General features: G+C 42.3%; 1 protein-coding gene across 1 annotated transcript in view; it reads right to left on the bottom strand.

Annotated features, from left to right (window-relative positions):
- Positions 1 to 21,041, bottom strand: part of LOC120515531 (fibrocystin-L-like) — a 146,851-nt gene extending 125,810 nt beyond the window's left edge. The window contains 12 exon segments of the mRNA XM_039736592.1: positions 4,223 to 4,312; positions 5,259 to 5,369; positions 5,593 to 5,663; positions 6,448 to 6,490; positions 7,595 to 7,668; positions 7,764 to 7,817; positions 9,404 to 9,494; positions 10,713 to 10,770; positions 11,616 to 11,691; positions 14,319 to 14,463; positions 14,939 to 15,022; positions 20,965 to 21,041. Coding sequence (XP_039592526.1) covers positions 4,223 to 4,312; positions 5,259 to 5,369; positions 5,593 to 5,663; positions 6,448 to 6,490; positions 7,595 to 7,668; positions 7,764 to 7,817; positions 9,404 to 9,494; positions 10,713 to 10,770; positions 11,616 to 11,691; positions 14,319 to 14,463; positions 14,939 to 15,022; positions 20,965 to 21,028 — 961 coding nt within the window. The 5' untranslated portion in view covers positions 21,029 to 21,041.
- Between the last annotated feature and the right edge of the window lie 489 nt (positions 21,042 to 21,530).

The raw sequence follows: 21,530 nt of genomic DNA, 5'->3' as shown, positions 1-21,530 counted from the left end.
TTACTTCCTATGTGTAATACTTTACATTTACTGACATTAAATTTCATCTGCCACAAATCTGCCCAAGCCTGTATGCTATCCAAGTCCTTCTGTAATGATATAACGGATTCCAAATTATCTGCTAATCCACCTATCTTGGTATCATCTGCAAACTTAACCAGCTTGTTACTTATATTCCTATCTAAATCATTTATATATATTAAAAATAGCAGCGGCCCTAGCACTGACCCCTGTGGAACACCACTCTTAACATCGACCAGTTCTGATGAGGTTCCTCGCACCATCACCCTCTGCTTCCTGTGTCTGAGCCAATTCTGCACCCATCTAAAAACATCACCCTGAACTCCCACTTCTTTTAACTTGATGCCCAACCTCTCATGTGGCACCTTATCAAATGCTTTCTGAAAGTCCAGATAAATAATATCATAAGCTCCACTTTGATCGTATCCTTTTGTTGCCTCCTCATAGAATTCCAACATGTTAGTAAAACACGACCTCCCCCTTCTGAACCCATGCTGACTGTTCAGAATAACTCCTGTCCTTGTCATGTGTTGCTCAATCTTATCCTTAATAATTCCTTCCATTAATTTTCCTGTGATGCTTGTTAAGCTTACTGGCCTATAGTTGCTTGGATCTGCCCTGTCACCCTTTTTATATAATGGGATGATATTTGCCATTTTCCAGTCCTTTGGAATCTCTCCAGTGCACAGTGACTTCCTAAAAATATGTGTCAAGGGTTTATATATGTACTCACTAGCCTCCTTAAGAACACGAGGATAAATATTATCTGGGCCTGGTGATTTGTTTGATTTCATCTTATTTAATCTGAGCAGCACTTCTCCCTCTACAATTTCCAAATCCCTCAGTACCTCCTTAGTAGTTGTTTACCTCTGGCAGGTTATCCACTTGCTCACTTGTAAACACCTCAGAAAAATGTAAGTTTAGGGCATCTGCTATTTCATTGTCTGTATCTTTTAATTCCCTTTACTATTCCTGATGAACTTGACCTCCTCCTTAACTGTTCTTTTACTACTAAAATACTGAAAGAATCTCTTGGGGTCTTCTTCGCCTTATCTGCTATATTCCTCTCCAACTGTCTTTTAGCCTCTCTGATATCCTTCTTAATGGTTGCCCTCATGTTCTCATACGCTACGGTTCTCTTTGCAGTCATTAGTCTTATATGCCTTATACAGCAGTTTTTCCTTTGCAACTTCTTTTTAAATCTTTATTAATCCATCGTGGAGTTTTTTAGTTTCCTATTACTTCCAAATTTAGGTATGTATCTGTCCTGCATTACATGTTTTTAAACCTGTTCCACTGCTCCTCGACTGTCTCCACATTTAAAAGCTTATCCCAGTCTATCCTACTTAGACTTTGTCACATCTGCTCAAAATTAGCCCTACTAAAGTTCAACTTAACAATTTTAGTCTTTGCATCTGTACTCTTACAAAATACTGAGAATTGTATTACATTATGGTCACTTGACCCTAGTGGTTCAATCACCTCTACACCCTCAATTCTATCCTGATTATTACAGAATACTAAATCCAGACAGGCTTCACCCCTTGTTGGTGCTTTAACATGCTGTGTTAAAAAACAGTCGCTGATTACTTCTAAAAACTCCTGCTCTTGTGCTCCTCCATCTGTAAGGTTATCCCAGTTAATATTTGGATAATTAAAGTCCCCCATGACTATAATATCCCCTGTAAACTTGCCTTTTGATATTACTAAAAGATGTGTGTTGAAATTACTGTCTGAATTGGGTGGTCTATAACACACTCCTAAAATGAGACCTTTTCCCTAATATTTTCCAGGCGAAGCCACATGTCCTCACTAAGATGGGGCTCATCATCCAACTGAAGATGACTTACATTTAATTCCTGTTTGGCATAAACAGCAACCCCACCTCCTTTTCTGTTCTGTCTATCCTTCCTAATAATGTGTATCCCTCTATGTTACACTCATCCCCATCTTTGTTATTTAGCCAGGTTTCCGTTATTGCTATAATATCATAATTATGCTCTGCTACATACAACTCCAACTCACTTACCTTATTTTTGATACTTCTAGCATTAAGGCAAGCTATTTTTAATGTGTTAATCCTTCTATCTTTACGTGTTTGCTTAAAATTTACATTACTATGCATTTTTATTTCTACACCATTGTTTGTTCTTCCATGTATAGATCTAAACCTGGCCTGTCCTAAACTCCCTGCCCCCCAATCCTCGACTAGCCTACACATACGCCTCCCCAATACATTGGTGCCCCTCCGGTTCAGATGTAACCCGTCACGGCGGAACAGGTCCCATCTGTTCCAAAAGGAGTCCCAATGCCCCATAAACCTATACCCTTCTACCCTGCACCAAGATTTGAGCCACGCGTTAAGCCTTCTAATCTCCTCAATCTTACCTGGACTGGCGCGTGGCACAGGCTGAACTTCGGAGAAGACTACCTTGTCAGTTCTGCTCCTCAGCTTGGTACCTAACTCTTTGAATTTGGATCGCAGAACTGACAGACTACCCTTATGTATGTCATTTGTTCCAACATGGACAATGACAACTGGATTCACCCCCGCTCTGGCCAAGAGCCTATCCACCCTTCCAGGGAGGTCTCCCACCTGAGCTCCCGGAAGGCAACACACCGTGCGAGACTCTCTCTCTCTGGAGCACACCTGCGCTTCAATCCCCCTAATGATTGCATCCCCAACTATCACTACCTTTCTCTTTTTGGAAACTGGTTTTGAGGTGGCCCGTTGGGGCTCCTCAACCCTGCCTACCACCTCAGAATTATCAGAGTCACCGTCCAGCTCCGCCAGGACATGATAACGGTTAGACACTTCTAATTCTGAAGACTCCATAAGAACAAGAGGAGCCCCTTCAGTCCATCAAGCTCGTTGTAATACGTGTATAAGTTTAATAATCACTGTACTCTGTGCAAATCTATCTTATAAATCTGCCTTTTTCTACTCACGTGCACAGTTGACACAGAGCCTGATTTAGCACAGGGGTTCACAGTATAAGAACTGCTAGGCAGGCATTAGAAGACAAGACAGAGACAACTGGGAACTGGGCAGTCACACTGAGGACCACTGTGTACTATTTCTGTGTGTCAAAGTCAGCATGAAACTGTCTCCTCTGTGCCTTGCTTGGAATGGCATGATTCACCTAAGAGGGGTCTGCACGTGAAGAAAGAGTATAAAGCCTTGGAACTTCACCCGGCACACCTTCGTAGCCAAAGATAACGTCATCCAATCCTGAAAATCCTTACAACGCAGTGGCAAAAATGGCAGACTCAGGCCACTAGGTTCTTGCCATCAGCTTCCTTCGTCTGTTATGCAGCATAAGCCGTCATTAAACAAAGCTAAGTTGTTACTCCTGTGTGATGTCTTACTGCCTTTTTATAGCATATCTATATAGATTCGGGTTATGTAACACGCTCATTCCCAGGAGCTATCGCCCTCGGTTGGATATACGCTTATATTTAGCTAATAGCTCGTCTGTCCCGATGTCACATCCAGATTCTTCCAAAACATTGACAAGGTTTCTGCTTCAACTCCTTGACTCGGTAGTTTGTTCCTGATTCCCACAACTCTTTGAGTAAAGGAGTGCTTCCTGGCTTCAGTCCTGATTGCACATTCCCTTAGTCTCCACTAGGTGTCCTCGAGTACGCGATTTAAAAGGAATCAACAGCTTCTGCTTTATCAACAGCTTTGAGAACACTGAAGACCCTGATGAGGTCCCCATGTGGTCTCCCCTGCGTGAAACTAAACATCTCCGAGTCTGTCAGAGTATGACGTGTCCTCAAGTCCTGGGATTCTCCTGGCTGCTCTCCTGTGCACAGCTTCATGTGCTGCTGTGTCTTTCTTGTAGGGCGGTGATCAGAGTTGGCGCACAGGACTCCAGATTTGGTCTCACGAGTGCGTTAAACAGTTCAAGCTTAATGCCACTTGACTACACTTTAATATTTGATAAAACTGGGTCCAAATCTAAAAGTGACAAGCTTGATTACCACAAACACAAAATGAACAAAAAGGGCAGGAAAATAAAGATGGTGGACACAGCGTTTACTTCACGTCATTACACCAAATCCACTGCATAACTTCTCCTTGAGTTCTGAAGCATTAATTATGAGGGGCGTAAGGCGCTGATGAGGTGCAATGAAAATTCAACTGAAAATGACAATAAAAGGCCGATGGTGGACAGGGAATGTCGAGGAGACTCACCTGCAAAGACGGTCCTGTTGTCATTCGGCTGAGCGGGGCTTCGGCAGGTGATCTGACTCTCAGATACGCTGAGGACGGGACAGTTCTGACCTGTGGAGGACACAGAGACTCTTTATGGGGAAAAGAAAACCTTAATAATCCAGTGGAAGAGGTGGCCATTGCACACTTCATATAACACCAGTCCACGGTAATGGAGGGATTAGATACAAAATTTTTAAATGAAGTGTTCATCTCGGGTATTTTATTCTGGTAATGGACATCAAGCATAGGCTGGTGTTGATGGTTCAAGATTCCTCGCCTACCCAGGAGGTCAGCCCAGTGAATAGGCAGGGTGGTCTCTGCTGTATCCAGGAGATGCACAGAAGTGGACATGCTGGGATCCTGGGAGGACTTCATCAAGGATCTTTAACTGGCCGAGAGGGATGGGGGGTGCCAAACTACCCGGGTCATTTACTCCCCGATACAAGAGGGCAGCTTCCCTGGGCTCTGGCACTTGTATGAATACCTGCATGGCATGCTGGGAACTGTAAACCCAATGGGCAGCCCTGTTGGGTTCCACGGGTGCTGCCAGGATCCACTGCAGGGATTAATGGTCCCTACTCCATGGGATTTCTGCCTGACCCTGAAGTGTTCCTGTGTTGTGGTATTGTGGCACCAGAAGTTCTTCCAGGTCTTGAATAAAAGAAGCAGCTCTGCCTCATGTGAACAAGAAGAATACTCTGATGCTGTACTGTGCCGTGTGAATGAAGACAAAGTCTGTAAAGGTTCTCAGCTTAATTAAAAGGTTGTGAGGTTGAGATTGGGGTGCTGTGGTGCTCCCCCTACTGGTCACATCCTTCATAACCTCATGTCACCTCCTAGGCTTTGGTAGATTTTATTAGATTCACAAGGTCAACATTCCTTCAGGAGAAAAATAAACCCAAACCAAAATTTCAAATGTCCACCTTGGCAGTACATTCCAGAACGGCCCTTTCAGCACTGAGTATCATTTCAAGTGAAATCAATAAGCGGACGCCATTGAAACACCGACACTCACCTCCGACTAACACTCTGGCAGGGGCGTCCGTCTGATCAAAGTACTGGCCCTTTATGGTTAGTATAGCGCCTCCTTCTGAGCTTCCGGCTGATGGCGATATGCTGGTGACCACTAGGAGGACAAGATTATATAGAATGAGAAGGTCCCATTTAGGGCTGTGGTAACCCAGGCCAGAAAATAAAAGGGTAAAAAATGGGAATGCTTTCATTTTATTTAGGGAATTTGTGAGGGAAAAAAGGGCTAAGAAGCAGACATGAACAGAATGAGGGGTTTACAAATCCATTAATTCAGAAGAATCCTGCAGAAGACATTTTCAGTTGGCAGCTGTCCTTACCTGCATAAGTCTGAAACATCGCCAGTTTATTTAGAGATGAAACGAAGTAGGTGCCCATGTCTGACAGACTCCTGAAAGTAGGAAATTGTTAACATGGAGTAAGTCTGCAACTGGAATACAACAAGAGCCTTTTGTACCACCAAAACACCCCAAAGTAGCACTGAACGTGAGGCAACAAACACTCACAGACGTGTAACATCAGTGGCCTGCTGGGCCGTCATGGAATTCAACAAAGTATGGAGGCCTTCCTGTGACAGTCAATTCAGGCCTGATGCTTTACTTATATGACTTTTATGCTCTATTATTTATTTGGTCATTTCTGATGGGGGTACCTGAGTGACAAAGAGTTGCCATGGCAGGGGCGTAACCAGGATGGTCTGGCCCAGACCTCCAGGACAAAGAAAGAAAGGAATCCATAGTGACAACAAGGAAGGGCCTGCAAATGTCAGTGCAGAGGAGTTGTATGGTAGGCCCATTCAAGAAAGTTATGGGTTACTGGTACCTTTGGAGAACTTAATCTGGAGTTGTGCTGCCCTTTGTTTCATATTCACATAACTGAATCAGAAAGGTGGGCATTTCAGATGGAGGAGAACAGAAGGCGTAAAGGGAAAGAAGATAAACGTTTTGAGGTCAGGAGAATAGAAGTTTAGAAGGAAGAAAGTCAGAAGTTTCAAGTTAAGGAAGACAGATGTGTTGAGATAGATAGATAGATAGATAGATAGATAGATAGATAGATAGATAGATAGATAGATAGATAGATAGATAGATAGATAGATAGATAGATAGATAGACCTGACACTGACCACTGTATCTTTCTCAAAAATTATTTAGATGAAATCATAAATCAGAGCTTACCTCCCATATGGACCATCTACAATGAAGCTGACATTTTGGTGGCCTGTGAACACAGAACACAGTGTTATTGTGGTGACTTTACATTGAGGGGCTAATCGTGATGCCTTACCGCTACAGTATCAGTATGTAACAGTATGTTTCTTTGAATTTGTCAATTTAATGATCACCTTTCGAAGGCTTATAGGCTAAAAAATTCGTAGCCTTCCCGTTTTTCACCTGACGTCGTGCACATCTCCACAAAGGGTCGCTGGGCCTCTAGAGTGGACTCACGGTTTTGCACTAATCAGTTGGTTTTAGTGAATAAGCAACACATATTGATTCACAGTATAAATTATCAGGAAGGCTGTTCTGCTGGAATATGTATACAGTCTACGGTGCTAATACTGAAATCCTTTTTAATTTCTCGTATGCAAAGTATAGGGAAAGTATTGGAACCCTCCCAAGATGCGATGTTGAGATTTTTATGAATGTCGACGTTTTAGACCTCCCTGATCCCAATTTATTTTCTTGTAGGGAAAGTATTGGAATTGTCCAAAATTGTGAATTTTCGAGATTTTGATGAATCTCGACGGTTTAGACCTCCCTGCGTCTGAAAATACCATTTTTGGAATTATGTCTGTGTTTTCTGTGTGTGTAAACACGATAACTTCAGTACACTTTCACTTACAAGTATGAGGTACAAAATGCAGATTTCTATTAGCTTTTGGGCTATTTCCACTAAGTTTACCGTTTATTCATGCAGCTGCCGAGTCCAATTTGTTCCACTTTACTTTTATTATAATTGTTCAATATATTATTCATTTGATTTGACTTGTTGTTGATGGTTCTTTAATGTACATAATATTAAAATATAATCATTGTCTTGTGGTTTACACCTCAAATGTCCATCTCCATATCTGCGTATATGAGAAAGTCGAGGGGAGACCACTCCCGATTTTTTGTATAAAATTTGTATTCTGTATTTTTAATTTATTTATTCGTTTTTTTTTTAATTTGGCAATCAAAACTGCACCCAGTAGTCCAGGTAAGGCCTCACAAGTAAGTTATAAAACTTCAGCAGAAAATGTAAGTAGGCCCCATGGAAGTTGTTAAAGTTTTCATGATATTTAAGCGCGGAGCATTCGATCCTCATTCTGCTGTTTCTTACCCACATAAGTTCCTGTTATTCTGCAAGTCATTGTGCCCCATTGGCTCCACTGGTAGTCCAGAGAAATTCCATATCTGTGGGACAACGACAATGAGATCATTCAGATGGGTTACCTGAGCCCCACAATGCCAGAAAAGTAAAATTCAAAGCCAATCACAAAACGCCGTACCGTTTGTCAGAATTCGGGTACAGAAGGTCACATGGCATTCCTCCAATGTAGACTCTGAAACAGAAAATCCAGCACTCTCATTGGCTGATGAGCAATAGCAGCATGCAAACAGACAAAATGGGTTTGTGCCAGAATTAAATTTTAAATCAAAGAACAATGTAGGAAATGTTGCACTTTTTGGTAAAGATGATGTTGGCCACTGTGGCACAGCCCTGGCACGGGCATCCTTAAAATGTCAATTGGCAAAATCCGCCAAATTGTTTTTTGCAGCAGATTTGTTGGGTTCACCAGTGACCTTGCATGACATATTTTGCCCTGAAAATTCGCTCTGGCTTAGACAAACAGCTGAAGTCACTTTGCCTCGAAGTTTTGTGAATATGCAGAAGTTTTGGGGAATTTTAGTGAGCTCAATGAAATTCATTAAGGGGAAGGAGAAACATTTGAGTGGATTATAATAATTCAAGGGTCTTTATACTGTCCATAAGGGCCTGGGAAACATCTGTCAACTGTACTGCTCCATTATTGTGGACAAAAACATGATGTGAGCTGTGAGGCAACTGCACCAACTGCACCACCATGACCCTCTGAGATAAAATGAAACCCCAAGTCCACAATCCCTCTGGGTGTCTCCTGCCTACTTGATAAGGAAGTGACATTACGTAAACATGTTGTCACGTATGCACGTCTGTGGATCACGCTCTGGGCTCATCTGGAGCAGGTATTCCCACCCATGAGGGGCACCCACGCTAACCTTCTGAGTTAGAGACAGAGAAAGGGAGACAAAGGACTTTCCTCATTTTAGCCTGACCGCTTTCTTATCTTGCTTTTTTAGTTTGTAACTTGTACGAGCGGACATAGCGGCCCTTTTCGTTATTTTGTCTTGGACTGAATTAAATGGGGACGACCGGGTTGGCGCAATAATACAGTATTTATCTGAGGAGCTTGCACTACCCTTCTTGGCCACAATGTAGACACAGTAAATGAATTCACGCATGCCCAGAGAAGATCGGGCAGTGCCATGAAGTGTGAGTTTGATTACGCTTACAGTGCCCTTACATGGAACTTCTGCGCATCTGTAATGCAAATCAGGTGGCACAGACCAAGCAGTGACACTCTCATCCAACATGGCTGCTACACCTCTGTGATGTCATGTTGTCCTCGTAAAGTATCATGGGGCACTGGAGAAAAAAAGTTTGTTGAACAAGTCACCAAATTTGCTGCACAGAACACTTTGGTGAATTTCAGTGATCAACGCTAATAATCGCCAATGATTTTTAATGAAGTTAAACCTTTGAAAAGGTTTGTTTGACTATGAGCTTGTACTTTGCTGGACTCAGAATCTGAGTTTAAGTTTGATTTCTACAAACTCAGATGCTGAGAGATTCACACATCCATTGGCAAGAAGTGGAACTGCAAACTGACTAAGGCCAAACGTCAGGGACCCTCTAGTAAGAAAAACAATGGACGCCAGGAGGAGCCGATCTGTCACTACGTCACTGTTCATTCTGTTTATTTGAGTCAAATATAAATACAGACACGCAATCACGTCTAAATGCAGAAAAAAGATCATCACTTACAACTCAAGGTAATAGAAGAGGAAAATAAGGAGAGGAAAAAGAAAACATTCAATAAGTTATCACCTTGAAATCTTGGCAGAGTTGCCATTGGAATTTAGAGACGCACCGCCATATACATCTGTAAACATCATCGCTCTTATTGTAATCAGTGTCCCTGTAAAAGAAGCACAAGTACACGCAGTCAGTCTCTTCAATTCATAGAGGAGCTTGGCACAGCAGTCGGTGCTCTTGGCTTTGAGTGCCAGCCTAGCCACCTGATTATTGGGTACAGGCAAGAAGCAAATGTGCTTTGCCCAGCATTTCCAGGGCTCATTTACACAGAGGAGTGTGCTGTGTGCCAATCGGTAATGTGAAAGTAACTGATTAGTTTTAATTCAGCTATTTGCTAAAGATATTTTGGAACTGGAAGCAGACTGTTCAACTGGGAGGATGGATTTGGTTAACTTCAGAGAAGGACAAAATGTATTTTCCTCATTTGTGAAGTATCACCGACACATTTTAGGTATTCAGTGTTAAAACAGGTAGAAATATCCAATCAGCTGAACACGTTCAATACCACTGATCAACCCAGAAATGTATGGGCACATACACACACACGGGCACATGGTGCTGTGAGGAAGAGCTCTGCGCTTACCATGCTGCCTGTTTAATTAAACATCCGCACTAAACTTTAACCTGATTCAAATGAAGTGTATAGCTAGACATTTCGTTGAATTCTTGTCATTCGATTGCAAGCCGCGTACCTTAATCCATCTCTCAGTGGCTGTCACTCGAAGACTAAGGCACAAACATGCAGGACGACACTGCTTCATCCATTAAGAGGCAGTGACTTCCTGTAAAAAGGCTTCCAAAATGCTCTTCAGTTTCCTTGTCCCTCTGTTTTACAGTATCTGAACGGTATTTCAGTGGAACAATTGTTTGGCCAAAAACGCCTGAAAAGCTGCTGTAGGCAGGAGTTCTCTGATCTGGTTTGCTGCTAAAATGCTCAAAGTGACTTGTGTCTTTGAAAACAGTGGCAGGTGCCGGTTAGGAGTGTTCTGGTCTGTGCTAAGTGTGCTTAGCTGTGAATGGGCCCATAGAGCTAGGGACACGCCCCTTGACTGCATCATCATCAGGTTGCCCCGCCTCCTCGGCCTCTACATGAAGGAGCCCTGACTGGCCTTTTACAAAATGATACCTAAACACATTATGAATAAAAAATATGACCTAAACACAAAGAAAAGGCAAAAACGATAAGAAAAAACGACATTAAAGAAAACAAAACCCGGGCCAAACCCGAACAACATCAACTCTGATGTGACTTCTCATCTAGAGGATTCCCCAGACCCAGAAAACTCATTACAAATGATAAAAGGCGTTCTGAAGTCCAAACCTGGCAATCCGGTTAAAGGTGTGACGGCCTGAACCACTGGAGTCTGATAACCTCTGGGCTGGAAAAAATAAAAAAAGGTCAGGGGTAACAAAGTTACACTTTTAATGTTTTCATGTACCAACTATTCATATTCAAGGTCAGTGATTATGAGTGTGATGTGATTTTTGACCCACAACTGGCCTTCTCTGGACCTCCATCAGAGGGTGACAAATGACAAATCAAGAATATTTAGACTTTAAACATTTCAATTGAAGCCCACATTTGAATATCTCAATAGCAGCTATTTTCGACGTTTCATCTCCCCATGACTTTGCTCCCTTTTCTCGTGCTTTAGTTTACGTTTTCGTGTTGATGAGGCCACAACACACAACTCCCAGGACCACACACCAGACACAAGACAATCAAAATGCCCTCATGAAGACGTTCAAAATGTAACATTAAATAACAAAAAACACCTTCGATTTAAAATATTACATGAAAACTGTAATCTCACGAGACTTCCTGACCAAATAAAAAACAACAAAGGCTGGCACCCATGAAAGAAAATTGCGAAAAAAATGGTAGCACAGAGTGTATATAAAAGATTGTGAAAAATAAAATAAAAAAAGTACATGATATGTCTATATGTGTCACCAGTCTAGTATCAGAACATTAAATACTAAAAAAATCAAATTCCTCTGTGTTGTTCCATAAAAAGCCCCTTTTGTGAAGACATTTTGGTCTAACTGGCAGAAATTTAATTTGGAGAGGAGCTACACAAGTGCCAAATTGAACAAATTATTGGGTTCTTTGAATTATTTAGCAGCAGGAAATGACACATGGTTGACAAATCATTCTGCATGCCTGCTTTGTCATTCAGATGTAACAAATTCTTAAAGGAAGACATGCGTGTGCAACACTTACATAAAACCATATATTGTCTGAAATCAGCTCTCCGTCCACGCTGACTTGTACCATGTAGTTATCCTCAGGCATACTCCTAAAAAAACAGCAATTTCAAAAAGACAGAAATCAGTAAAAGCTGGAAAAGAACGATGTGGTGTTTCAGAACTTGTGAAGATGTGGCTGAAGACTTCTGATTTTATTTGATTTGCTTATCTGATGCTCTTTATCTTTATCTGATGTATGGAAGTGTTTAGGAGAGATGGCAAAGGAGTTTTTAACCAGATTGTTTAATGGAATTTTGGAAAGTAAGAGGATGCCTGAGGAGTGGAGAAGAAGTGGACTGGTGGGCCGATATTTAAGAATAAGGGTGTGTGTACGACTGTAGTAACTACAAGGGAATAAAATTGTTGAGCCACTGCATGAAGTTATGGGGAAGAGTAATGAAAGCTCAGTTAAGAAATGAGGTGATGATTATTGAGCAGCAGGATGGTGTCATGTCAGCAAAAAGCACCACAGATGTGATGTTTGCTCTGAGGGTGTTGATGAAGAAGTAGAGAGAAGGCCAGAAGGAGTTTCATTGCGTCATTGTGGACCTGGAGAAAGCAAATGACAGAGTGACTGAGAGGAGCTGTGGTATTGTATGAGGAAGTTGGGAGTGGCAGAGAAGTACGTAAGAGTGGCACAGGATATGTATGAGGGAAGTGTGACCATGGTGAGGTCTGCGGTAGGAGTGACGGAGGTGAGATTACATCAGGGATCGGCTATGAGCCTTCTTATTTGCAATGGTGATAGACAGGCTGACAGACGAGATTAGACAGGAGTCCCCGTGGACTGTGATGTTTGCTGATGATATTGTGATCTGTAGTGACAGTAGGGAGCAGGTTGAGGAGACCCTGAAGACGAGGGATATGAGAGGAGAGGAATAAAGGTCAGCAGGACCACCAACACAGAATACATGTGTGTGAATGAGAGGGAGGTCAGTGGAATGGTGAGGATGCAGGGAGTAGAGTTGGAAAAGGTGGATGAGTTTAAATAGTTGTGAGTAATGGGAATTGTGGAAGAGAAGTGAAGAAGAGAGCGCAGGCAGGTTGGAGTGGGTGGAGAAGAGTGTCAGGAGTGATTTGTGACAGATGGATATCAGTAAGAGTGAAAGGGAAGGTCTACAGAACGGTAGTGAGACCAGCTATGTTATATGAGTTGGAGATGGTGGCACAGGAGACAGAGCTGGAGATGGCAGAGTTAAAGATGCTAAGATGTGCATTGGGTGTGATGAGGATGGACAGGATTAGAAATGAGGACATTAGAGGGTCAGCTCAGGTGGGATGTTTGGGAGACAAAGTCAGAGAGGCAACATTGTGTTGGTTTAAACATGTGCAGAGGAGAGATGCTGGGTATATTGGTAGAAAGATGCTAAGGATAGAGCTGCCAGGGAAGAGCAGGAGAAGAGGAAGACCCTAAGAGGAGGTTTATGGATGTGGGGAGAGAGGACATGCAGGTGATGGGTGTGACAGAACAAGATGCAGAGGACAGATGGATATGAAAGAGGATGGTCTGCTCTGGCAACCCCTAATGGGAGCAGCCGAAAGAAGAAGAAAGAAGAAGAAGATGTGACGCTCTTCTTTCAAGCCACAAGAGCTGTGTCTTTTAGAGAATGCATACAGCGGATTCAGAAAGTCTATGGGCCCCTTCACTTTCTGCACTTTATTGGGTTGTATTTCATGTATTTGCCCTTTGTGCCCCTCAATCTGCACTCAGTAACCCATAATGACAAAGTGACAACACATTTTTCAAAAAGGTTTGCAAATTTATTAAGAATCTAAAGCCAACATCTCTCTTTCCCACTAATATTCAGACCCTTTTGCAGCAGGCCTTCTAAATTGTGCTCAGGTGACTACTGTGTGCATTAATTGTCCCTGAGGTGTGTCGAGAAGTTGATCAAAGCCCATTTGTGGCAAAGTGAGTGGATATTTTTTGGAAAGACACATGTGAGTCTTTGCACAGAAGGTCCCATAACTCACACCGTATATCAGGATAAACCCCAAGCCATGAAGCTCAAGGGGACTCTCTGTAGACCTCTGTGGGAAGGACAGCCATCTCAGTAGCACCCCAGCAATCAGGCGTTCCTGGTCGAGTGGTTAGCCCACTTGGATTTGACCAAAATTGTGTTTAAAGGATAAACAAATGGCAAATGTACTCATTTCAACTTAATCTTACAACGCAGTAAAGTGTGTATTAAGTGACGGAGTCTGAACACTGAATCTGCTGAACAGAAGAACTGACATTTGGATCCTATTTAACGTTTTTGTGAAATCTTTTTTTTCCAATCATGTCTCTGTGTTCCTGTTGCAGAGTTTATTATTTATGGGATGTACAGTCCAAATTCCCCTCATGATCGTTAACACTTCTCCTCTGTGTTCTGTTTAGTTATCTATAAACGTTCAACTCCTTCAGTCGCCCCTCTTAGCTTGGACATCCGTGCCCCTCAATCTGCCGAGCTGCTCCCTGTTGGTCAGCCCAGAGGCTCTTCTCTTCAATCTTTTATACTTTACTGTCTTTTTCTGTGGTGTTTATTTAAAAACATTCCTAACATTATTAGCACCTAACACCTTTTGGGGTCTATGCCTATGTAATATTTCAAATGGTGTTTTCTTTTTGCTTTTTGTAATTCTTGTAGTTTTTTTTCCTCAAATGGTGAGAGCACAGGCTTTGCCGGCGAGTTACCTGGTGTAACAAGTGATTTGCTTCGAGTAACTCTCTTGTTTTACCACATCACAGGGGACTGTCCGTGTGTTTGAAACCATCTGGACGCTGTTCCCAAGGTTCTCTTTTCCTGGGCCGTAGTTAAACTGGTTGGCCTGGGCAAAACCTGGCAAAAGAGTACAACATGCAGCGTTACAAAAGAAGACTTCCATCTGTCCGTCATTTCAGAGACTAAGATGAGCATTTCGAGTTTTATTTTAAAAGTTTCATCGGGACAATAATCGCGTATTCCGTTTGAAAGCATTTAAGCAGGGGGATTGTAAGGATCCATCCAAACATTTTGGGGATCATTTGGTAATGGGGGCTACCCTGGCAGCATTGTACTAGAGAAAGATGTGACTTTCCATCAAAGAGAGCTTAATCAACAATGGACAACACAGGTGAGAAGTGGAAGACATGATGTTTGAAGAAAGCCACTGAGAAACCTTGAGAGTCGCATTCACATCACAGCCCAGACCTTAAGGTGTTGAGAAAACGTTAGCCCTTTGGTGAGATTCAGCCATTTATAAAAGGTGTTCTTGTTGCTGAAAACCTTTTTAACATCAGAGTCATCCATGCAGGATGATATATACGTTATTTACCTTGGCCAAATATGGTGACTTTAGTTGCTCCATTTGTGCTCCCACTTGTGGGCATAATCTGCTGGACGTGCCTCACTTGGTAATCTGATAACAAAAAAACAGAAAGCATGAAAGACCCTGCGTATTATTTGATCAAATAACACTTATTTTTTGCCCAGTAGATACAGAAAGGACCTCTGGAGCAGGGACTGAGGATTTCTCACCTCGATTTTTGATTTTACGTTGTCGTTTTGTTTTTTCTGGTCATTGACCTCAGCCTGGTCTAAGCTTATTCTTAGTTTCTTGTCCTTTCCTTCCAGTCATTCTTTACAGTGGCTACTCAACATGTGTGTACTGACTGCTGAACGAGACAGTGTGCTTTTCTACAAAAGCGATCCGGAGATCGGAACGTCACTCATATCGGGGTCTTTACCAAGGAATTCAAGCAGAGAAATCGTAAAGGCGCAATCAAAGGTCGAAAAATACAAAGTAATTTCGAATAGCAGGAAGTGTTTAAACAAGAATGAGACGTGTGCATCAATGCTGCTTTTATCCAAGACTTAGATACGAAAGGGAAGCACACATCGCTCTCTGCGTGCTCTCATTCCTGCGACAGCACTTGCCTCGCATATTCCTGAGTGGTTCTGAGAGAGAGATGGCTACGCGATCACTCCAAAACTAAAGGTGTCCACAACAGTAGTAGAACAGCGTGCTGCGTTAGCCATTTATGGATGCAATAAGAAGTGAAGCAAAATGACATCCTTTCACTAGCAAATGGAGTGGATTACAATAAACCTTACACCCTCGCCTGAGCCGCCCTGAAAGCTATATGCAATAATCTACCGAGTTAGCCAATACAAGGTGCCGTAACAAAATAAATCTGGAATTGTGGCAAGATGTTACAAAGTTTCTACTCTTCCGTTTCATCACAGAATGTAAAACCAATATTATACTTTGATTCCTTGAAGATCAAAACTCCTAATTGGACAGATACTTATTAAAAATCTGCTCAGAAGAAGCTACAAAAAACGAACAAAGACTACCAATCCTAAGAACATGCAAAGATGACAGTGGCTAACCTTCTTAGTCGCATCTGCAACCGACACGCAACACGTTGTCACTCCACGGCATCCTGATATCTCGTTCTATTGCATAGGAAACACGCATCAGCCTTCCTGGTATGTCTGTACATTGCTGCTTAAAATTTTCCAATGGGTTATTAAAATTGAGCTATGTAATATAATCCAAATATTTTTAAACTATATTATGAAATCCACTTTGCAATGCAGTAACTCTACCCTAACCCTAACTCTAACCTTAACTGTAGCCAAAAGTAATCAGAGCAATTGTGATGCCAATATACAAGCCACACCGAACCTTGCAGGGGCACATAAAGAGATCCGAGCTCATTTGCAATGAAAAAAATGAGTTTGGGTAATTGAAGGGTGTGATGAAACCGCTAAACCTGACATTAGAAAATGCCCTAATACCACAGTTAGGAATCCTCAGAGTTTCCATCCATCCATTATCCATCCCGCTACATCCTAACTACACGATCACGGGGTCCGCTGGAGCCAATCCCAGCCAACACAGAACGCAAGGCAGGAAACAAACCCCAGGCAGGGCACCAGCCCACTGCAGGACACACACACACACACCAAGCACACACTAGGGACAATTTAGGATCGCAAATGCACCTAACCTGCATGTCTTTGGACTGTGCGAGGAAACCGGAGCAGACACGGGGAGAACATAAAAACTTCACGCAGGGAGGACCCGGGAAGTGAACTGCGAGGCAGCAGCTCTACCCACTACGCCACCGTGCCGCCCTCCTGAGGGTTTGAACTGGTTTATTGTTGTTTACACCTCATCTTGTTTTCCATCAAAGTCATAATTTATAATCATTACAAAAAAAAAATCTTCAGAAAATTCATTGGTGAGAGTAAGAGCCATTTCCTAATTACATAAGATTCATAAATGTTTTACTAAATGATTGTGCATAATCTATGGGAGGTTCCTATAACCCCCATTATTTGAATAGAATTGGTATAGTCCAGCTATTTCTAACTTCTCTGACTAAACATTATTGTCAGTTAGTGACCAGCCTTGCCATGTGTAAGGTGTAGAGGGCACATGGTTTTAAACCGCGCCTATCGTGCCTTTCATGCCTTGCATACCTTGTGTGCGTGTTTTTGTGTGCCAAGAAACATGTAAGACAAAGCACTTAATTGAAAGTGCTGCCGTACGCTTAAAGTGTACAGAAGGAAAAGTTAAGAATCTTCAAATATACAAACAACTAAAGTTTTACAAGAAAAGCTAAGATTAGAGAAGATACATTTTTTTTGCATTTTATTCTACATGTGTAACAACTTTTTTCTGTATTCTTGTGTGGAATATTTGCTTTAAATTTTCACTACATATTTTAAAACAAACTTTTGGACTGAAAGATTTCTATCCGTTCTTGAACTCACCTTACACTCCGTCACCTACATTAAGAAAAGTTGTGGCAAACGTCCATTGAAAGCCCTAAAATTCTGCCCAATGGAAATGTAGCAGATAAAACATGTTGGCATGTGGAGCTGGGCTCCAAATCTATTGCATTCACCCACCCGTTATCTCAAATGTTAGCTCCGTCAAGAGGGAGACCCTGTTACATCTGTTTTTAAATCCTAGAAATGCAGGAATAAGAAACAGTAAATAAATAAACCACCGCAGGCATTCCAGGAACTGACAACCGGTTTTTTGAAATGTGGGTCCTTGCATGCGGGTGGCGTCGCTGTTAGAAGTAGTCAGATAGCGAGATCACACTCCTGTTCTCTAAAACACGTGAGGTAAGCGCCATGCAGAGTACAAGCAGCCCCCATATACAGTACATGCTTTTCATGTACAGGACATTTGAAGGGTCACTTGTGAGTGTTAAATGATGATAGACTTGTGACACACCATTGCGTTTTGTGATTTGAAGAGGACTTTTTGTTGTTTTTCTTTTTATCTTTGCAACATGTAACTGGTAATTGTGCCGTCTGTCAGTTTGTGAATACTTCATACTTGCTCAAATGGTACTCTTTGATATTTCTATTATTTTGTATAGTTATTGTTCTATTTATTTAAAGATGCTATTGAAGTTTGTCAATTGTTTTGTGCAAGAAACTGCTATATTTGTATTGTTGTTTGCACAGTGTCAGGTAAATGGTGGGCTGAAATTGTGTTGTCTTGAGTTGCTAATGTCTTGTATTCCATGTTTTGTACGTAACTAAAGTCAATTCTGGAATGTTTCACATGCTAGCAATAAAGTGATCCTGATTCTGAGGCATAACTACCCAGACTCTGCTCCGGTTTCCTTGTTCTCATCTTCCAGCCTGCCATATGTTAAAGATTTCCATTTTTTCCAGCCATCAACAGGTAAATAGCCAGATTGGTTCAGGTAGGGCATTCGACCCACGTGAAACTGCTAGCAGCCCAAAAAACAAAACCTAATAAGTGCATGCTGTTCGTAAAATATCCTTTATGCTTTATTAAAAATGTACAAAATTTACAAATGAAATACATGCAATTTACCGACCAACCCACCCTCAGGCTGCCAGAAGTCATTTCATCAGGCCAAAAACAACCAAGACACAAGTCCGGGCCTCAGGCAGAAGGTGGTTGATGCCCATCTTCAGAGGAGGCTATCCTGCCATTTCCAAGCATTTCACAGTTTCCAGAACATCAATGCAACGTACCAGGAGGCACCCTCTGTTAGAAAACAGACCTGGGCGAGGTCGCAAGTGCAAGACTTCAGAGAAGAAACTTTGAGAAAATCAAGCCAGTGACAACCGGAAAACATCAAGAGGAGCTGAAGGTAAAAGCTGACAGAGAAGACAATGGACAAGTAACTGAATTTGTTGGTAACTGAAGACGGGCAGACAGCAAAGGAGATGAACAGCAGAGTAGGCCTGACCAAAGCAGCATTTGGATAACTAATGAACGACACATCTGACCAAATAAAAATGTAACTCTGTGGAACACTTGCGATCCTGGTGTTCAAATATATACATTTAAAATTAGTGGCTTCTGAATGACATTTTATTAGGCTCTGGGGTCCCTCGTAAAACCCTTGCTTGACAAAGAACTATTTGAATCTGGGAAGAAATCTTTGCATATGGAATTGTCTGTTAAGGTTTTTAAAAAGGTTTGTAATATGTGGGAGGAAAAAATAAATATCTAATGTACTGTGGCAGCACGGTGGCGCAGTGGGTAGCGCTGCTGCCTAACAGTTAGGAGACCCGGGTTCACTTCCAGGTCCTCCCTGTGTGGAGTTTGCTTGTTCTCCCCGTGTCTGCGTAGGTTTCCTCCCACAGTCCAAAGATAAGCAGGTTAGGTGGACTGGCGATCCTAAATTGTCCCGAGTTGTGTGCTTGGTGTGTGTGTGTCCTGCGGTGGGTTGGCACCCTGCCTGGAATTGGTTCCTGCCTTGTGCCCTGTGTTGGCTGGGATTGGCTCCAGCAGACCCCTGTGTTCAGATTCAGTGGGTTGGAAAATGGATGGATGGATGTACTGTATAGTAGACTACCTGGGTGGACACCTGCAGATCAAGAAAACCTGAGCTCAGCCTGGGTTATTGTAAGCAGTGAGAGTCTCTAATCATCTCTTCATAACTTCTTTTTGGACCCTTAATGTGGATGGTTGCTTTTTTAACCTAACAAGGTTCTGCTATGGCATCGGTCTGAAGAGCAACTGTGGCACTTTTATGTATAAGATGCTGGTGATCTCGGTAGACAGAAGAGAAGGAAATTCTGCTTACAACGATGAGCTGGTCGAAAAGAATATTAGTCAAATTATGAAGGGTTAAAATATGAAGTGTCTATATTATAGCGCCTTTTCTATCCATCTATCTATCTATCTATCTATCTATCTATCTATCTATCTATCTATCTATCTATCTATCTATCTATCTATCTATCTATCTATCACATGCTGCCCTTTCCATTTATCCATCTATTATATAGCCCATTTTATCTTATTGTTATATAGTGCCTTTAGCATCCCTCCATACTATTATATACTGTCTTTTCTGAATATATGTCTGTCTGCCAATCTATCAGTTATATAGTGCCTTTACATTCATCTATCTGTTATATATGTATGTATGTATATATGTAAAAAAAACAATGGAGGATAAACAACTACCTACGAGAGCCCATGAAAAGCGGCATGGAAGGAGGTAGGAGCAGAGGAAGATGGAGAAAGGCAAGAGTCGGTGATGTAAAAGAAGATCTGAGGACGGCCGGGTGCAGCAGAGCCGCATTATTTTCAGCTGATGGATGAGAAAGACAGAAGCAGGCAGTGGGGTGTGTGGTGGGCTCACATTCCGCCACTGACATTGTGGGACCCTGAGCAGGTCACTTCACCTCTCTGTGCCCTAGTGGAAAACAAAAGAAATGTAACGAGATGTTTGTCAGATGTTGTGAGTCGCCTCGGATAAATGCGTTCGCCAAATAAGTAAACGTCAAAGAAAAAATCCCCGTGTGCTCCTAATGCAGGCTGCGCTTACTTGCGTGCCTCTGAAAATCAACAGACAGCCCATCGCATCATTAGCAGAACTGCCTGACCTCGAAACATCTGCAGTTCTTACCGGAAAAATCTCAGAAGACATTGGTCATAACCTGGCGACAGCCTCAACTCATTAGCTCATGTCTTACTTTACTATTTGTACTAAAATCCTTCCTGATGTGAGCCTCACCATGGCTGGAGCTCCTGCGTTCATGCAAATTGGACAAAATGCCAAACTACTAAAATGGCCTCAGGGTGGGCTTTCAGGACACCCAGAATTGAAGATTTTGCTTGTTTAGGAAAACGGGTGGTCTTTAAAGTGCTGACGGAATCACCTTCGTGTTTATTTGTGTCACGCCTTCTGCCGCAGTCAACAAACTACTTTAAACGCAACGAAGGGGCGACTTTAGAGAGTCTACAGAATGACAGCTCGAGTCTGTGTCACTTGACTGGACTGCCCGTGTTTGCGCCTGCGCGCTCCCGTCACGGTAACCCCGCGCACCCCCGAGACGCACCTGCAGCCGCCGAGCTCAGAGATGCCAGCCAGAGCAGGACGCAGAGCCGCTCTCCGGGACGCATGTTCGGAGGTGCTGAGGACCCTCTCGGCACTGTCCGCAGGTTCACCTGAAGGGCTCTTATAGCCGCAATGTGTCGCGGTCCCCACCTACTGAACACCCCCTAGTTACTAGCCGGCTGCAGGCAGACACGGGAACCACCATCAACAAGAAGAGAACGAGGAAATGAGTGAGGGTGCACACAATGACTTACAGTATTTACACAATTCTCCAATGTGTCCTTCATAATGAAAAACAATAATAGGTTGGTCATCAACATTGTTGAACTTTCTGTTTCTACTTCTGCCCTGTCCATCTGTGCCAGTCATTACCTGGCAACCAGAAAACTTCTGTACTGAGTAGCATGCCACCCGCACACCAACTAAAGAAAGTTATGATAATAATAATAATAATAATAATAATAATAATAATAATAATAATAATAATAATAATAATAATAATAATAATAATAATAATAATAATATGTTGCAACTGCTGTGCAAACATCCATCAAGCTCTGCATGAGG

The sequence above is a fragment of the Polypterus senegalus genome, chromosome 15 (assembly GCF_016835505.1).
Source record: "Polypterus senegalus isolate Bchr_013 chromosome 15, ASM1683550v1, whole genome shotgun sequence".
Lineage (NCBI taxonomy): Eukaryota > Metazoa > Chordata > Cladistia > Polypteriformes > Polypteridae > Polypterus > Polypterus senegalus.
This window is presented reverse-complemented; position numbering and strand designations above follow the sequence as displayed.